The following is a 15,471-nucleotide window of genomic DNA, read 5'->3' on the forward strand; positions in this document are numbered from 1 at the left end:
CACATGACGGGCTACATACACGTTGTGACAAACTTCGCATCGAGCACCCTCGAAATAAAGAAGTCACCGGCTGCTACTGGATATGATACTGATTAAATAATGACAACATTTTCATGTTTGCACTCCAAAAATGTCTGGGTTATTTTTGACCGATAATGGCACCTAAATATTGTACAGAACACATGCTGGGTTAAAAATGACCCAGTGTTGGGTTGTTGTTGTGCAACAATAGGGTAACCCAACATTTATGATAAAACCATCCAGCATTGGGTGAATTTTTAACCCAGCAGTGTGTTCTGTCCATTTTTACCCATTATGAGTGTCCATAAAAATATTTGAAGGCCCCCCACGCACAATTCCTAAAATACAGCATAACTATCTTGAGGAACCCTTGGGCTTTCTTGACACCCCCTAGTGGGCTCCATTCCCCTCATTGAGAAACACTGCAAAATTGCACACAAAATAATGAAAATCAATAATGGGATTTTTCCATACATTTTAATTTTCAAAATGTTCTATTCATAGCACAGGATTTTAATGTATTATCCTTTAAAGCACATAAACGATGCAGTTATTGTTTGTTGAATCTGTCAGCAGGCATCATTAAATACTTTTACTATTTTTTACAAAGCAAATGACACAACAAATCTATCAGAAAATAAGCAAACATAACTGTCATAACATCATTTAGTTAATTTAAAATATTTTCTTTCAAAGCACAGCATCATAGCTGTACGCACTGAACTCCAATTACCAGAAGTGCTCTTCTGGCTACTTCATGTTGCAAAGAGGAGAAACCCAGAAAAAACAGTATCATCATCTTCATCGGCATACAGCCCATTGAATAGCTCCCCATCAGCCACTTGTAGCCAAACCTTGTCTCCAGCCTCCAGGTCAAGGACTGCCCCTCCCGAAGCCTGGTCTTCACCACTTTGATAGTTGTCCATGGTGTGGATCATTCGCTGACCATTCTTAACCAGTGCCACTTTTACATTGCGAGAGTAGACTGTGATATGGTAGGTGAAAAAATAGGCTCCGCTGAAAGCAGACGTAAAGCGTCCGGTCTCAGTGTCATAGTGACCTTGCCGGTTATAAATGATTTTATTAAAACGAATTGGTGCGTTAGCAGGAGGTATTTTGGTGTTTTCAGTCAATCCGACTGAAAAAGCACTTTTTGGTATCTCAGGCATGTCACCCTTTGGACCCGGCTTCCCAATATCCCCTTTTGAGCCTTTATCACCATGTACACCGATGCTGCCCTTGATACCAGGAGGGCCGAAATCACCCTTCGGACCTGGCCGTCCTGGGGGCCCCAAAGGACCCATTAAGCCCCTGTCTCCCTTAGCGCCAGTGTCCCCTTTTGGCCCTTCTGGACCTACTGGCCCCTCCTCCCCTTTGATGCCCTGTGGTCCTGGCAAACCCAGTTCTCCTTTCTGACCTTTCAAACCTAGTGGCCCTGAAAAGCCTTGGGGCCCCATTTTCCCAGGTGAGCCCCTCTCTCCATTATCACCACGTTTGCCCTTTATACCAGCTATGCCAGGAATACCTGCAAAGCACCAAGATTTCACCTTTTAAAACAGAAATAGCCACTGAAATTAAAACTTACAAAAACTACTATGACAAATTAATCAACTTTTTACCAGGTTCTCCTTTATCTCCTTTTGGACCACTTTTACCAGTTTCCCCACAGGTTCCTATGTCCCCTTCAGTAAACAACCAAAACCATTAATACTGTTGTTTGCATTGTATTTACATTATATGAAACATTACTGTATTGCATGCAAGGTCAAAGGGTGCACATTTTCAGAACACTGCTGTTATCTGACCTTAGTTCAAAGGTTGCTGGTTTACAAGAGTCAAAACTTATTTGTGTTTGTCTTACCTCTATCTCCTTTGTCACCTTTGGCCCCATCTCTGCCATCACGACCTGGCATTCCATTGTGTCCCGGGTCTCCTGGGATTCCGGGGTGACCGTACATACAGCCGCTATTCTTTCCAGAAACTTCCGGCTCGGCAGCATTTACCAATACAAAAAGATAAAGCATACAAATTTGTCTGGGAAACAGCATGGTCCTACACCTCTGTACTGTAGCAACACAAAAACACAGCTAAGATCTGTATTATGTCTAAATGTGCAGAAGAAATTGAATCACACTGCAAACTTGTTACTTCATTGGTCAAAGTCATTTTCTAGATTACTTATTTGGGCCGAATCTGTTACACATCACCTGTGTCCTCTAGCAATTCTTTTCTTTGTTTTAGTTTAACTAATAATCAACTTGTGTTATTGCACAATCCATATTAGCATACCGTTTACAAATCAAGTATGCATTACTTTACTATTGCAATGTGGAGAATAGCTAATATTAAATCAAGCTAAATTTAATATGAATTGAACAACTGCTCAGATCTTATTCCACGAGGGCTTGCTGCCTGTAAAGCAAGGAAACACTGAGCATCTTGTGGTTTAATTTGCCTCTATTAAATTTATTGCTTTAGAAATGTTATAATACAGACATTAAGTCTAGAGAGCACTGTGCAATTCAATGCGGCATGTACGAGATCTCAGCGATCAGTTTCTGTTACTTAATCTTGATTCATTTTCCACTTCAGTGACATTGCAAATGCAATCTAAGGCATCCCAGTGCTTGACCTTATGAATAATGCTGTTTCATTAGTTAAAGCTTTATGCTTTTGAAATATGACATATAATATGTCATATCCCCCTCCAACTCTTAAAAACAAAGGTTCCAATTAGAACTAAAAGGATTTCAGGCGGCTGCCAAAAAAACCTATCGAACCGACTGCTGGTTTAAAGTAACTAGTAGCCTATATCTTAACATGCTGTTCACTTTTTTACGAAAGCAGAGAGAGGACATGCACTATTATTATTTTTGCTTGCTTGTTTTCTCGTGATCTCGACATCATAAAAGTTGTATTCTTGAGATGTGATTAAAGCTTACGTGTACTCGATAGAACGTGTTGTTTTGTTTGTAAACAGCAAAAGCAAATTTTGCTAAATTAGCATGGATGAACAAATGAGATTTTACTAGATCCGAGATCAGATTTGTCAATATTTACAATTTTACAGTGGTGAATTTAGGGACCGTCTTTAAGTTACTCAATAATATACATGTTTCTACTTTTAACAGCAATTAAATGGAATGACTTTGAGATAACGAGAAATTAAGTTGTGATCACGAGCAACAAGCAAGCAAAAATAATAATAGTGCATGTCCTCTCTCGGCTTCCGTACTTTTTCGTATACTTCCTTGTTGAAGAGTACTATACTAAAAAACCTAATAAAAAAAGTTTATCTGATAAACATCAAACTTCATAAGGCAACCCGACTGCCCTATATAGTTTTCACTGTCAGAATAAATGGTCAAAAATGGCACTTTGTGATCACTGGGGCAGAACCTTTTTAAAAGGTCCTCATATGCATCATTTAGGAACACATATGTATACATTTGGTACCAATATATACCTTTAAGTTACTAACTTTTTAGGTGCAAATGTGTACTTTTCGAAAAGGTACCACCATAGCGACAGCAAGGGAAACCATTATTTTGACCATTTTTCTCTAACAGTGTGCAGCAAAAATGCTTCTCGTGAATATTTGTATAATTAAAGAGATTCTCTTTTTTAAAGGTGCAGTGTGTAAATTTTAGCTGCATCTAGTGGTGAGGTTGCGAACTGCAATCAACAGCTCAGTCCACTGCTCACCCCTTGCTTTTGAAACGCATAAAAAAGCTACGGTAGCCGCCACTGGAAAAACATTTCATCGTCGAAGACAACTTAGTAAAAAAGTTTGTCCGTTAAGGGCTTCTGTAGAAACATGGCGACACAAAATGGCGACTTCCACGTAAGGGGACCCTCTGTGTATGTAAATAAAAACGTCTCATTCTAAGGTAATAAAAACATAACGGTTCATTATGAAAGGTCCTATACACCCCTGATAATATAGTTTTGAATATAATTTAGCATTTCTGTCAAGAGATCCTTCTAAAAATTACACATTGCACCTTTAAGAGCAGTGATTGATCTTGTGCAATATTTAACTTTAGATCTTTATATTTTAGACAATTTTAATGAAAACAAGATTAACAGTACATTTTATGGTACCAATTTATTAAACACTTAAACCAAACAGGATGACGAAAACAAACCTGCTTATTAAGAAACTCATTTGCAATGTACACACAGCAGAAATGAACAATACATACACATTTAATTAATGTGCATACAGTACCTCTGGTTAGTATGTGAAGTGATTCTTTTTTGTTTATGCTTCCTTTTTTTGCCATTAAACAGCAAATAAGCTGATTACGTAACCCAGTATAACAACAAATGTAAATCAAAAAGGCAAAATTGCAGTTGTTTGCAAACATTTGGCATTTCTGCACTTTCAAACACTGTGTAAACTAAACTGTTTTTAACTCTTTGCTATTTGGTTCTTCGAAATACAGTTGCTTATAGAGATTAAGGCAATAAAGTGAAGTTTAGTGGATAAATAAAACTTTAGGAAATTTTTTCGCTTAACATACATTTACAAATAAATAAATATATTTTATAACAAGTTGAGCAAACCAAAAATAAAATACAACTAGCATGCTCATGTAATAGTTCAATGCTGAACTTTATATAATTTTATAATGGTATAGGATAATGTTCTTATACGTTACTCTTTTTCAACAAACACATGTCACCATCAGATACTCAAGAGGAAAAACTGCTCAATGTGGGCTGAGGTTGGCCGGTTTAAGGTCTTCTGGCTGTTGTAGGCAAGTTGTTGGGCAGTGGTATAGTTTTACATAATCTGGCGATGCATGCCATAGCCAGTCATGCCGGCCTGAGATGCTCCACGGTTACTGCCCATCTGCAGGCCTATCAGATTTTGGCCCTGGCGCAACTGCTCCTCAGAAAACTCTCGCCGATTGCCTTGAGACTTCCTGTTGGACAAACCAAAAAAGACAAAAATCACAACTCCAAACAGAAGTAACTTTACACATCAATATAATTTTGTTGTGGCAAATTGTCTTGCTCACCTGTGAAACCAGTCTCGGTTACCTCTATAATGTCCATCGTCTTTCGTGAGTGCCACGCTACCCAGAGCCATCAGAGTTCTTTGGACAGCAGCCATGTCTTTTCCTTTAACCAAGAGCAAATGAATGGTACATGATTAAATAACCCCTTGAATTTCCCATATTATAAAGCTAACCTGCCTTTGGCTTTTATAATAACCAAGCTAATTTAGGAGTTTAAAAAGTGCGGTGCTGTTCCCAAAACTATTTTCCATCATTTCCTTTATTATAAAACGGTTTAATTCAACTAATCCCTAAGAGAAAAAAGAATTATGTGCAACTAGACATACAGGAACAACCATAAAAACACCAATATACTGTTGTTACTATACCTTCCCACAGGTCCACTGTTTGAAATATGTCTGTGGTGGTTACTCCATAGGCTTCCGTTGCCTGAAGGAACTGGGAGATTTTTTCCATTTGCTTAAAGGCCATCTGGGTCTCTGGGATCTTCTTAATAGGCTCCTTACCACGCGGATACAGACTATTAATGAGCCTACAGAGGATCTGCACACATGTATGACAAATAGAAAATTAAAGAGCACTGGAAGGGAGCGATATAAATGAAATAAAGATAATTAAAGGTGTTGATGTCAGTACCGTCAGATTAGTTAAGTTTGTTTACTTACAGTGCCATCTGTTAGCCAGTTCTGAAAGTTTTGTTTTCCTGGCTGTGGTCTCTCTAAAGCTCCTCCACATTGTGCTATAATCCAGTCCACCAGTCGAGACTCCAGTTCTGGATCATACTTCTGGTCTATCTTCTCCTGGACCTCACGACTCAGCCCATAACTGGGTCCTCTGTTTGCCATTATTAATTCAGTCTACTAGATCTTTCTCCTGTAGAAGGACAAAAAAAATATGTCATTTAAATACACTAACTAGCAATATTTAATTTAGCTATGCCTTCCTGTTTGTTTTCAGAGTAATGGATGCATTGCAGATAATATTTTTAAGTCATGTTTTCATTTTTTTTTTTTTTTTTGACAGATGGGGTTGATGTTGATCGGGGTGTGGTCCAAAACGGTCCTAACGCGTGACTTAAATACAAAAGCCCAAATGCGTCTCCATCTGAATCCCTTACAAATACAGGACTGTAGTAACAGGTTATCATTGTAATGTCATGTTTACAACCATTTTGAGTTTAATACGAAGTCACGCAGAGAAACTGTGTTGACCCAAATTACTTTTCAACTACATTTACAGTAAGCTATCACTGCTTATAATCTAATTCTACACGCAGTATACCCCAAAGAAATGCTTGTATCAATGAAAAATAAATGAAATCCAGAGTGTCCACTTACCGCAAAGAGATGTTTTCGTCCTGTCCGAGGTCAAATCTTCCTCCCTGTGGTCTTTGATCAGAGATGTTGGAGTCAAACATCCATGCAGCTGAGGACGGGGCGTGGCTCCGAGCCAACTGTCCTGTTTCCGAACGACGAATCCTAAGGATTGACTTATAAATATTAATTAGGCTACGTAGCAGTGCGCTAGCTGAACGTGGGCGTGGCTTTAATAATTAATATTCACGAGCCGGGCGTTGCTGTAAATTTAGGTCTGGTTTGACAAGCGACGGGTTACAAACGAGTCTCGAGAGATCATACAAACGACACTGAGGTAAAAAATCGGTGAAACGGTTTTTAACTGTCAGGAAGAAAATAAAGTGTTTTTTTTACTATTCTCCTCTCTGTAAATAACCAAGCCCATTTTAATTAGATTAAGATTAATTAGTAATGCATGTTAATAAACTCTGCAGAGAAAAAATACGGTTGTTCGTGTAGCACGTGACAAACAGGAATAGTAAAATCTTAAAACGAATTAGTTGTTTTCACATCTTGTGTTGTCCCTTTTATTTACTTAAACATAAAATCAACACGAAATGACACATGATGTGTTAAAATAACACATAATGTGTTAAAATATGGAGGACCCCAAAGTCATGCAAAATGTAAAAGAATAAGGAGAACCATCGGGAAATGAAAACAGAAATGTTAAACAGAAATGCCCTTTTAAATGCCTAATTTAAACCTGTATTTGAAGTTCAATTTATAAATCCAGTTATTTATTTCTCTTTTTAAATCGCTTTTTGAAATACATTTTGAAATTCCATTATTTAAGAATTTATAAATGCAATTTAAAATGATGAACTTATTGAGTGTTTTATGTTGTTTGCATGACTCTTGTGGTCCTCCATATTAAATAGGATAACACAAAACAATGTGTAAAAAATGTACACATCCTTCCTTAGTAGAGTGCATAAATAAATAAACCTTCATAAATAAACTAGTTTTTTCAGGTCGGAACAAAGAAAACCTTTTTATTTTTAATTAATATGATTTCAATATTCAATGTATATATTTTTAAATATTTAATGTATATATTTTTTAATATACATCTAGATAATTGGAAACCATTGCGTTTGTAATTACATAATTTTTATGAACATTTTGAATACTTGCTATGAAATGTTACAAGCCTTAAAGACATCAAATGATGGTATTTCTTTTTGATACAGAACACATAAACTGTATGGAGCTATCAGTTTAATACCTAGTGACAATGCACAGAAATTAACAGATGAAGAAAGGTCAGTCTGGTTGTAAAAGCATAAGCTCATCGGTTAGGGATGTGAGAACGAAGGGACTGTAAAGAAGCCCCTGGTCTATTGAACACAGTCCAACACTAATCACGCATGTTAATAAACAACCAAGCAGTTCCTGGAGTTCCTGGAGCGGTGGCCCAATACGTCCTCCAAGCAAGCAGAGTGCAGGGGGCAGACAGTATTAAAAGGTCAGCTTTGATGTAACGTTTTTAATATTGTGCTCATTGGGATGTGCAGGTGGATTAATTAAATAGTATACACACACTGCTAATTCCTTACGCTAATACGATACTAGCATAAAGCGAAATCTAACGAAATCACATACTAACAATACTGAATTTTAAAGGAAAACACCAGTTTTTCAATATTTTGCTATGTTCTTACCTCAACTTAGATAAATTAATACATACCTATCTTTTTTCAATGTGTGCACTTTTAATCTTTGTACGGCGCTTCTTGAATGTGCTAGCATTTAGCCTAGCCCCATTGATTCCTATGGCTCAAAACAAAAGTTTTATTTTGTGCAACCATACTTACTCGTGTAACTACTCATGTAACAGTCTTTAGGGAAAACATGGAAGTGTTTGGTGGCTTCTTAAATCATCCCTGTTTTGATCCTAAGGAATGAATGGGGCTAAATGCTAACACACTCACGAGGCGCCGCACAAAGATCAAGTGCACGCACCGAAAAAAGATAAGTATGCATCAATCCGTCCAAGCCGAGGCAAGAACATAGCAAAACACCGAAAAATGGTGGTGTTTTCCTTTAAGAGTATGCTAAAACTTAGTATGAATATGGGTAGTATGAATGCAAATCCGCCATGTTGATACATCACGTGACATATGTCGTAATAACAAGTGAATTAACCACAAGGAACAACTGTTTTCCTTATGTATTTACAATTGAATAAAGCCGCTATCTGACATTTTTTAATATGATGACGCCTTTACTTTTTCGTTGGGTCGGGGGATCATGGATAGTAAAGTGTTTATCAAATGCACACATACTCCTCGTCTCACACATGCTTTTTGCCCTTTTTATAGTATGGAAGTAGTCGATTTTCGAACACAGCAAGTGTTTAATCACAGAAAGTATCAAGGTGCATTGGTATACAGAGGCTTTATTTCCATAAAACTTGAAATTTGGTAAAAAACAAAAGGCTCATCTACAGAATACAGTAACTGGTACACAGCAGCTTTAGCAAAAGGTTGGCAAAATGGCATAGATTGCACTGAGTAAACATGTAAAAGATAATTACTAGGAAGGCATAAAGGGTTTTAGAGTCGTCCCATTTTCCTTCAACAGTTCTATTTCCTCATTCGCGTCTTCCAAGACGAAACGGGGAGAGGCAGTTTGGCATAATTTTAAACGGAAGAGGATTTTTAGGCTTGTTGCTTGGTGCCGTATCCAAAACCGTGGATCACACCAGGGTGGTAAGCTTGTCAATGAGGTCATCAATGGTGTAGACAATAAGTTTGATGTCATCTTTTTCAGCCATGCGGTGCTGGCCATGGCGGCGTAGAATTACGTCCACATCCGGGCTCAGCAGACGTTCGGCTACCTGCATAGAGATGTGCCAGGGCACGTCCTCATCCTTCAGGCCGTGAATGAGACGCACAGGGCAGGTGATAGGGATGGGGCTCTGCAGGATGCAGTGGTTCTCTGCCTCACGTAAAAAGTCCATACTCACAGTGTACATGCCCTCCTCGTTACTTTTTGTGGGGACTGTCCAAACACCCTTGTCTTCACACTCTTTTCGAACCTGAATAATGTGTCAACCATGTCATGTCGTCTTTGAACATCAATATATTACAAGTTTCAACAATTTCTGGATGCTCGTCACGGTGATCTTTTAGCAGTGTCGTCTTACCTCTATAGGAAGGGTCTTAAAGGCTGTAACGAAATAATCTGCTGCTGTGGAGATGCCCACCAATGCTTTTGTCTTCTCTGGGCGAGCGATAGCAGTCAGGAGCATCAACCAGGCACCCATACTGGATCCAACGAGAATCTACAACAAAAGTTCTCCCAATCAATGAGTCCCAAAGACAGTACTTCTGCAAGCAATGTTCAACGCCATACAAAATATTAAAACAGTCTTTAAACAGTCCTTAGTTATTGTAACAAGTCCTTATAAGAAAACCTTATAAGAAATCTACTATAAAACATTTAACCTACCAATGGTGCAGGTTGCACTGCTCAATGACTCAAATCTTTATCAATTTGCTTATATAATAAGCAACTGAACATAAAGCTAAACTTCTGTAGCATTACAGGACCTGTTAAGCAAACTCTCTTTAGGGAAAGCACCACTAGGTGGCCCCGTTTGCAACGCCTCTGGGCATTTATTTCAGTCATGCAAGACTAATGGTCTGTTCACACCAGATGCGAATGAAGCGAATAAATCATGCTATTTGCGCGTAGTTGGACGCTTGAACATTTTGAGTTAACTCGCGTCATTCACACATAAAAAATTGCGTCATTCGCACGTGAAATTCAGACGTGAAAACGCTCAATTTGCTGGCTTTAGCAATATGTAAATATATATAAAGAGTTTCGTTACATTTTGGTCAAAACATGTTTATTATTATGTTATCATGTTATTATTTTGTTTTATGGTGCTACTTAGCTGTATTTTTTAAGTTATTAAGGTTTAAATCAAAACAAACCAACTGCAGTTGCATTGAAATTAATTGGAATGCACAACCAAAAAACGAGATTTCTGAACAATTAAAAAAACGGTGGTTATGTCGTTTTGCAACGAAACTCTTCATATATAGCTCAAAAAATATATTTTTTTCAACTTACCAGACCGTCCGACCTCCTCACTCACTTTCTTTCAAGCAAGATCCTTTTTACTTCCATTTCTATAAAAGTACGAAGATGTGTCGTATAGTGCTGTGTTCAAAATATCGATATGACGATACATCGTCATGAACGCCTGACAATGCGCGCATCGATACAGCACCTTCCATATCGATTTGGATGCACTTTTGATCCGTGATCCATATGGAAAGTGACTTGCGGAGTACGTAGAGTTAAAAGTAGCAGGGTATACTTTCACTTTCCTTGTCCATCTCCGGCCGCACGCATCAACATCTGCACAACTTGCGCACTGCGTACTCTCTCTCTCTCATGTGCGTGCATATTTAAAATCAGAATATGAGTTCAGTATAAAAGCGCAGATATCTTAGCCTATACTTCTGCAAAGGGCTTTATTAGCCACTCTCTTATAAAACAGTACTAACGCATTTGAGAAGAAACACAACAAAGAGCTGCATGTGAAAAGTGTACATCTAGAGAAGAGATACAGAGCTACTTCAAACTAATAGCTGTCACATTAATAATTTGATTTCTATTAAATAGTATGAAGTCTGACTGCATGTTTATACATATATTTATAGATATAGAATAATTAAATGAGAGACAAATTGTATAAAACTACTAACTTAATTTTAAGTATTTCTACGAGTTACCCCAAAAGCTAATAAATGAATGGCAAAAACACAACTGTTACAACACTGCTTATTCAAATGTACAATAAACACATAATAATAATATTGTTACTAAATTCTGAACAAAAATGTAATTTTATAGTCTTGTAACGGGACACGTATCGTAACGGAAAATTGTTGGCGATACACAGCCCTAGTGTTGTACAGCTCCAGGTTTCCACATATAGCGACAATGATTTGTATTATATTTTTGCCTCCGCTGGCTATGTTGTAATCACATCACTACTAGAGCAAGCTCCTGATTGGTTTACGTGGGGTGAATATCCGCCTAAGTTTAGATTTTTCAACTTACGCGATTCACTCGTTACGCAAGTCAAACGCCCAATTTGGGTCATGCCACCTCATTTGCGCAAATTGTGCCACAGGATGTCTATTGTATCTTTGCATTGACTTAACATGTAAATCACGTGCGCTTAACGCTTCATTCACGTCTGGTATGAACGCACCATAAGTCCTATCTACTTGAATAAGGAAAGACAGATCACAAAAAAACACAATTAAACATCATATTTCTGACCAACAAATAAACCTAACAATAACTGTACCTAAGGCTGGGACGATTAATCGTGCAAATGCGCGTTTTCTGAACGAATAAATTTGAATGAAATACAGTGAAATGCCGCCACATCCAAAAGCCAGAGGGCGCTCTCGTGCAGAAACTCCATTTGTGCCACAGAACAAGAACCATTACAAATGCTATTCCAGGAAATGCCTATAGACGGTTTCAGTAGTAACAACATAAACAAGGGGCTGTCGTGGTCCACACGTAACTTCCGGTAGACTCCGCTAAGAATAAATAACAACAAAGTTCTAGTTGTAACAAAGTTATTTTTATAACAAGCAAAAAAAACAACACATATATTACCTAGGTAACAAAAACATTTGTTATTTTGTTCACGAGATCAGTTTGGCAACTAGTCACACCATTAAAAAAAAACGAAACCGGAAGTAAAGTTCAGATCCAGACGTGTATCGCGTCAGGGCACGTGCGTCCGATGAAACCGTCTATAAGCATAAATTACATCGCTGTTCTTCAAATTGTTTCAGGTATTTTCATGATAATAAAGAATATTTTGAATGATTGTGTTTGATGAGTGTTGTTTTTTTAAATGCACGTTGTAGACGGCTCAGACTCGTAATGATTTTAGATTGATAAGGACTTCCTACTGATCAAAGACCCGTAGTACACACACAAAGAATTGGAGTCTTGCGATTCAGAATTGATTTCAGACAGTTATTTTTAATGGGAAACGCGATGCATCGTCATAGCCCTAACTGTACCATAATTCTTACGCATAAATAGCGCTAAAAACAAGGTCGTTTTCGAGGCCGTTTCAGCTACTGCGCACAGGTTGTCAAGCGCCTCATGTGACTCTACATAGAGCCTCTCCACAAGAGAATCATCAGCTTTTATCAAATGATGATTGGTGCTGAGTCCCAATTCGCCTACTTATACTACGACCTAAAAGTATGTACTGTTTTTGTGAGAAAAACGTACATACTTTTGAGTGTGTAGCAAAAGAGTATGCACGTTCTGGGACATACTTCGATGACATCATGCACGATAACGTGGTTGCCTAGGTACGCACAACACGACTGTTAACAATATTTCATTCATTCTTATAACTTATGTACAATATAATTGTATTTACTATTCCCATCTTTTTTTCTCGTTTTTTTCCACAATACATTTTACAATGTGTTCTACCAAGTTGAGGAGTGAAGCAGAGCATCGTCATAGAACCAAGCACAGGTCATTTGTGAGGCGGCTGGTTATGACTTTTATGTGCAATGTGTGTAACGAAAGCTACTTATTTTAAAGTCAAAATATTTAAAGTGTAAAGTATTGTTTAACGTATTTATACTTTTGTATACAACTTAAAAATACCCAAATGAAAATTAACCATGCTTTTACTATAGTAAAAGTGTAGTAACCATGTTTCTTTCGTTGGACTAATAAAGTTAACATTTGTACAGCCACAGTATTACTACAAATAAGCAAGAGGGTCAAGGGGATCGCACACCGGCCGCGCAGCTCAGCGCCGCGTCTAGGACAACTTGGAGGTATTGTAAACCGGAAGTGCACATTAAATAGCGCGAGCTTCGTCAGATAGCGTCTACTTCAAAATGCAAAGTATATGTTAGCAGCCAATGTTAATGATTTGGGACAAATATGATGTTATTTAATGTTAAACTATGTGAGTGGCGCGACAGGGATTTGAACAACTTCCTGAGACACAGCTGGGCGGTGCGGACAGGCGCCACCTGGCGGCGCCGGTGTGCGTATACTCATAGAAAGCAATGTGTTCGATTTTTTTTAGAACGGCGCGGTGTGCGATCCCCTTCAGTGTGGTTAAGCTCTGCCCTCCCGCACGCAATGGGTTGTGGGCAATATTAGCCGTTATAGGCCCTGTCCCAAATGGCGCACTTCATGTGGACTTTCGGTCTCGTGGCCTTAAATTGCGCGTGCCCGCTTAGTCCACGAGTCCGTAGGGTGTCCCATCTGTCATTTTTACGCTTTGAAGTATGCTCATCAGCGCCTCCTTTGCCCCCTTAATGCAGTCTTCAGCGAAGCCCGCACTGCAGCAGGCTTCGCGCACTTTACCAACCCAGAAGTCCTTGTGAGAGAGCAATCAGACCAATCAGACGACGGAAGGGAGGAGCTCACACTGACAGGCAACTTCTCTACCTATTTCCGGTGTGACGCTCGAGTCTGTCCCAAAATACGACTCCGATGCACCCACGTGGACTCGTATTAAGGGTCCCTAAAGTCTGGACTACGTGATGTCATCAAAGTGTGGACTCTGAGGAGGACCACAAGTCCGGAGTGTACCATTTGGGACAGGACCATAGTGTGCATTGATCTGCACTTCGAAATCTAACCGGAAATAGTAGACCATCGGGGTATCTTTGGGATACTCATTTCAACATACTACGATTTGGGACGTACTAATTCTAGTGTCGAATACTATTTAGGACGGATAGAATGCGAATTGGGACTAAACATGGGTCTTTTAACTGGAAGGCGGAACTTCCGTCGCCAGAGCGGCCATATTAAGCATTGCATAGTCACCTATTTACATCTTGTTATATCCAATATCTTTGCCATTTAGTCTTACCTGGGGCCCTTCAGCAAGCTCATCTAACATGAACAGGACATCTTTCTTCCACGTGCCAATAGTGCCTTCAGCGAACACGCCCTCAGAAGCTCCATTGCCCGAGTAATCAAACCTATAAGATTTGAATTTTACTTCGTCTATCTCCTAGAATGAATCCTACGAGTATGCATATGTGTAAAAATATGTCAATAATTGTGCACACATGTACACACATACCTCAGGTAGGCGTGGCCCAGTGATTTGCAGAACTCCTCAAGGGCTTCTGCCTTCTGTCCATTCATGTTTGAAGCATAGCCTGGTAAAAAGACAACACCAGGACTCTTTCCCTTTACTTTACGATACGCTAGCTTTGGTTGATCTGGTCGTGATATATATTGTATTGTAGATTTTTGTCTAAATCCTGCAAATAAACAAAGGTCTGTCATTAAATACGTAGAAATGTACAGTATGGCAGGTTCAATCGTGTAAACTGATTTGATGTCCTAGCCTAGCCGATATGATGTAAAATGAAAGGTATAAAATAAAACTTTACTTACACTCACTTAACAACATAAAACATGAACTGTTAGTTCACTCGCACAGCACGTTGTCTAACGATATGGTGTACTTTATTACTTTTTTTGTACCAAGTATCTGACCAAATATTCGGGAGCATTCAATCAATTAAAACAACAACATAACATTTTTACATTTAACATAAACTTGCAGCGCATTTTTAAGTTAAATTAGGACCAATACACTTTCAAATCATTCGTTCAACAAGTTTTAAAGAAAGACATGCAGTCTCTACTCAAATGTTTCTGAATCATGCCACACCCCCTTTTTCGAGTAAGTATGATTTTCACGTTTGCAAATTATATGAAATTTTTCCTTTCATCTTACTGACCCTGAAATCCCTTCGTCCTGACTGTCCCAACTGCTCCATTGCTCGATTTTTGTAAAAGTCCTCTCCAAAAATGCCCCAGCACCACCGCTGCCATGCTGTTTTTTGACCCACTGCTGAAATATCGCGAGAATATCTGGGTTGCCATGTTTCGGAACAAATATCAAATCCCGCAGTAAAACACTGCGTTGTTGCCAAATACACATCAGGGTAAGTGTACGCAAGGGCACAAAACCACTCAAAAATAATAAGGTTAATGTTTATACAGTTCTA

The 15,471-nt window shown here is 38.6% G+C and overlaps 3 protein-coding genes across 3 annotated transcripts; all 3 read right to left on the reverse strand.

The window, feature by feature from the left end:
• Positions 1 to 473: 473 nt before the first annotated feature.
• Positions 474 to 2,639, reverse strand: c1qtnf9 (C1q and TNF related 9). Its single transcript, XM_055182700.2, has 3 exons — positions 1,883 to 2,639; positions 1,641 to 1,703; positions 474 to 1,546 (listed from the first exon to the last, which is right to left on the reverse strand). Exons 1-3 carry the CDS (start codon positions 2,067 to 2,069, stop codon positions 777 to 779), a joined length of 1,020 nt encoding a protein of 339 aa, XP_055038675.2. The 5' UTR covers positions 2,070 to 2,639; the 3' UTR covers positions 474 to 776.
• Positions 2,640 to 4,110: 1,471 nt separating this feature from the next.
• tagln3b (transgelin 3b) lies at positions 4,111 to 6,524 on the reverse strand. The gene is made up of 5 exons (XM_055182701.2): positions 6,386 to 6,524; positions 5,714 to 5,921; positions 5,417 to 5,591; positions 5,049 to 5,151; positions 4,111 to 4,952 (listed from the first exon to the last, which is right to left on the reverse strand). Exons 2-5 carry the CDS (start codon positions 5,891 to 5,893, stop codon positions 4,811 to 4,813), a joined length of 600 nt encoding a protein of 199 aa, XP_055038676.1. The 5' UTR covers positions 5,894 to 5,921; positions 6,386 to 6,524; the 3' UTR covers positions 4,111 to 4,810.
• A 2,264-nt stretch (positions 6,525 to 8,788) lies between these two features.
• abhd10b (abhydrolase domain containing 10, depalmitoylase b) lies at positions 8,789 to 15,352 on the reverse strand. Its single transcript, XM_055182706.2, has 5 exons — positions 15,202 to 15,352; positions 14,532 to 14,715; positions 14,316 to 14,427; positions 9,555 to 9,692; positions 8,789 to 9,446 (listed from the first exon to the last, which is right to left on the reverse strand). Exons 1-5 carry the CDS (start codon positions 15,344 to 15,346, stop codon positions 9,105 to 9,107), a joined length of 921 nt encoding a protein of 306 aa, XP_055038681.2. The 5' UTR covers positions 15,347 to 15,352; the 3' UTR covers positions 8,789 to 9,104.
• Between the last annotated feature and the right edge of the window lie 119 nt (positions 15,353 to 15,471).

The sequence above is a fragment of the Misgurnus anguillicaudatus genome, chromosome 25, assembly GCF_027580225.2.
Source record: "Misgurnus anguillicaudatus chromosome 25, ASM2758022v2, whole genome shotgun sequence".
In the NCBI taxonomy this organism is placed as follows: domain Eukaryota; kingdom Metazoa; phylum Chordata; class Actinopteri; order Cypriniformes; family Cobitidae; genus Misgurnus; species Misgurnus anguillicaudatus.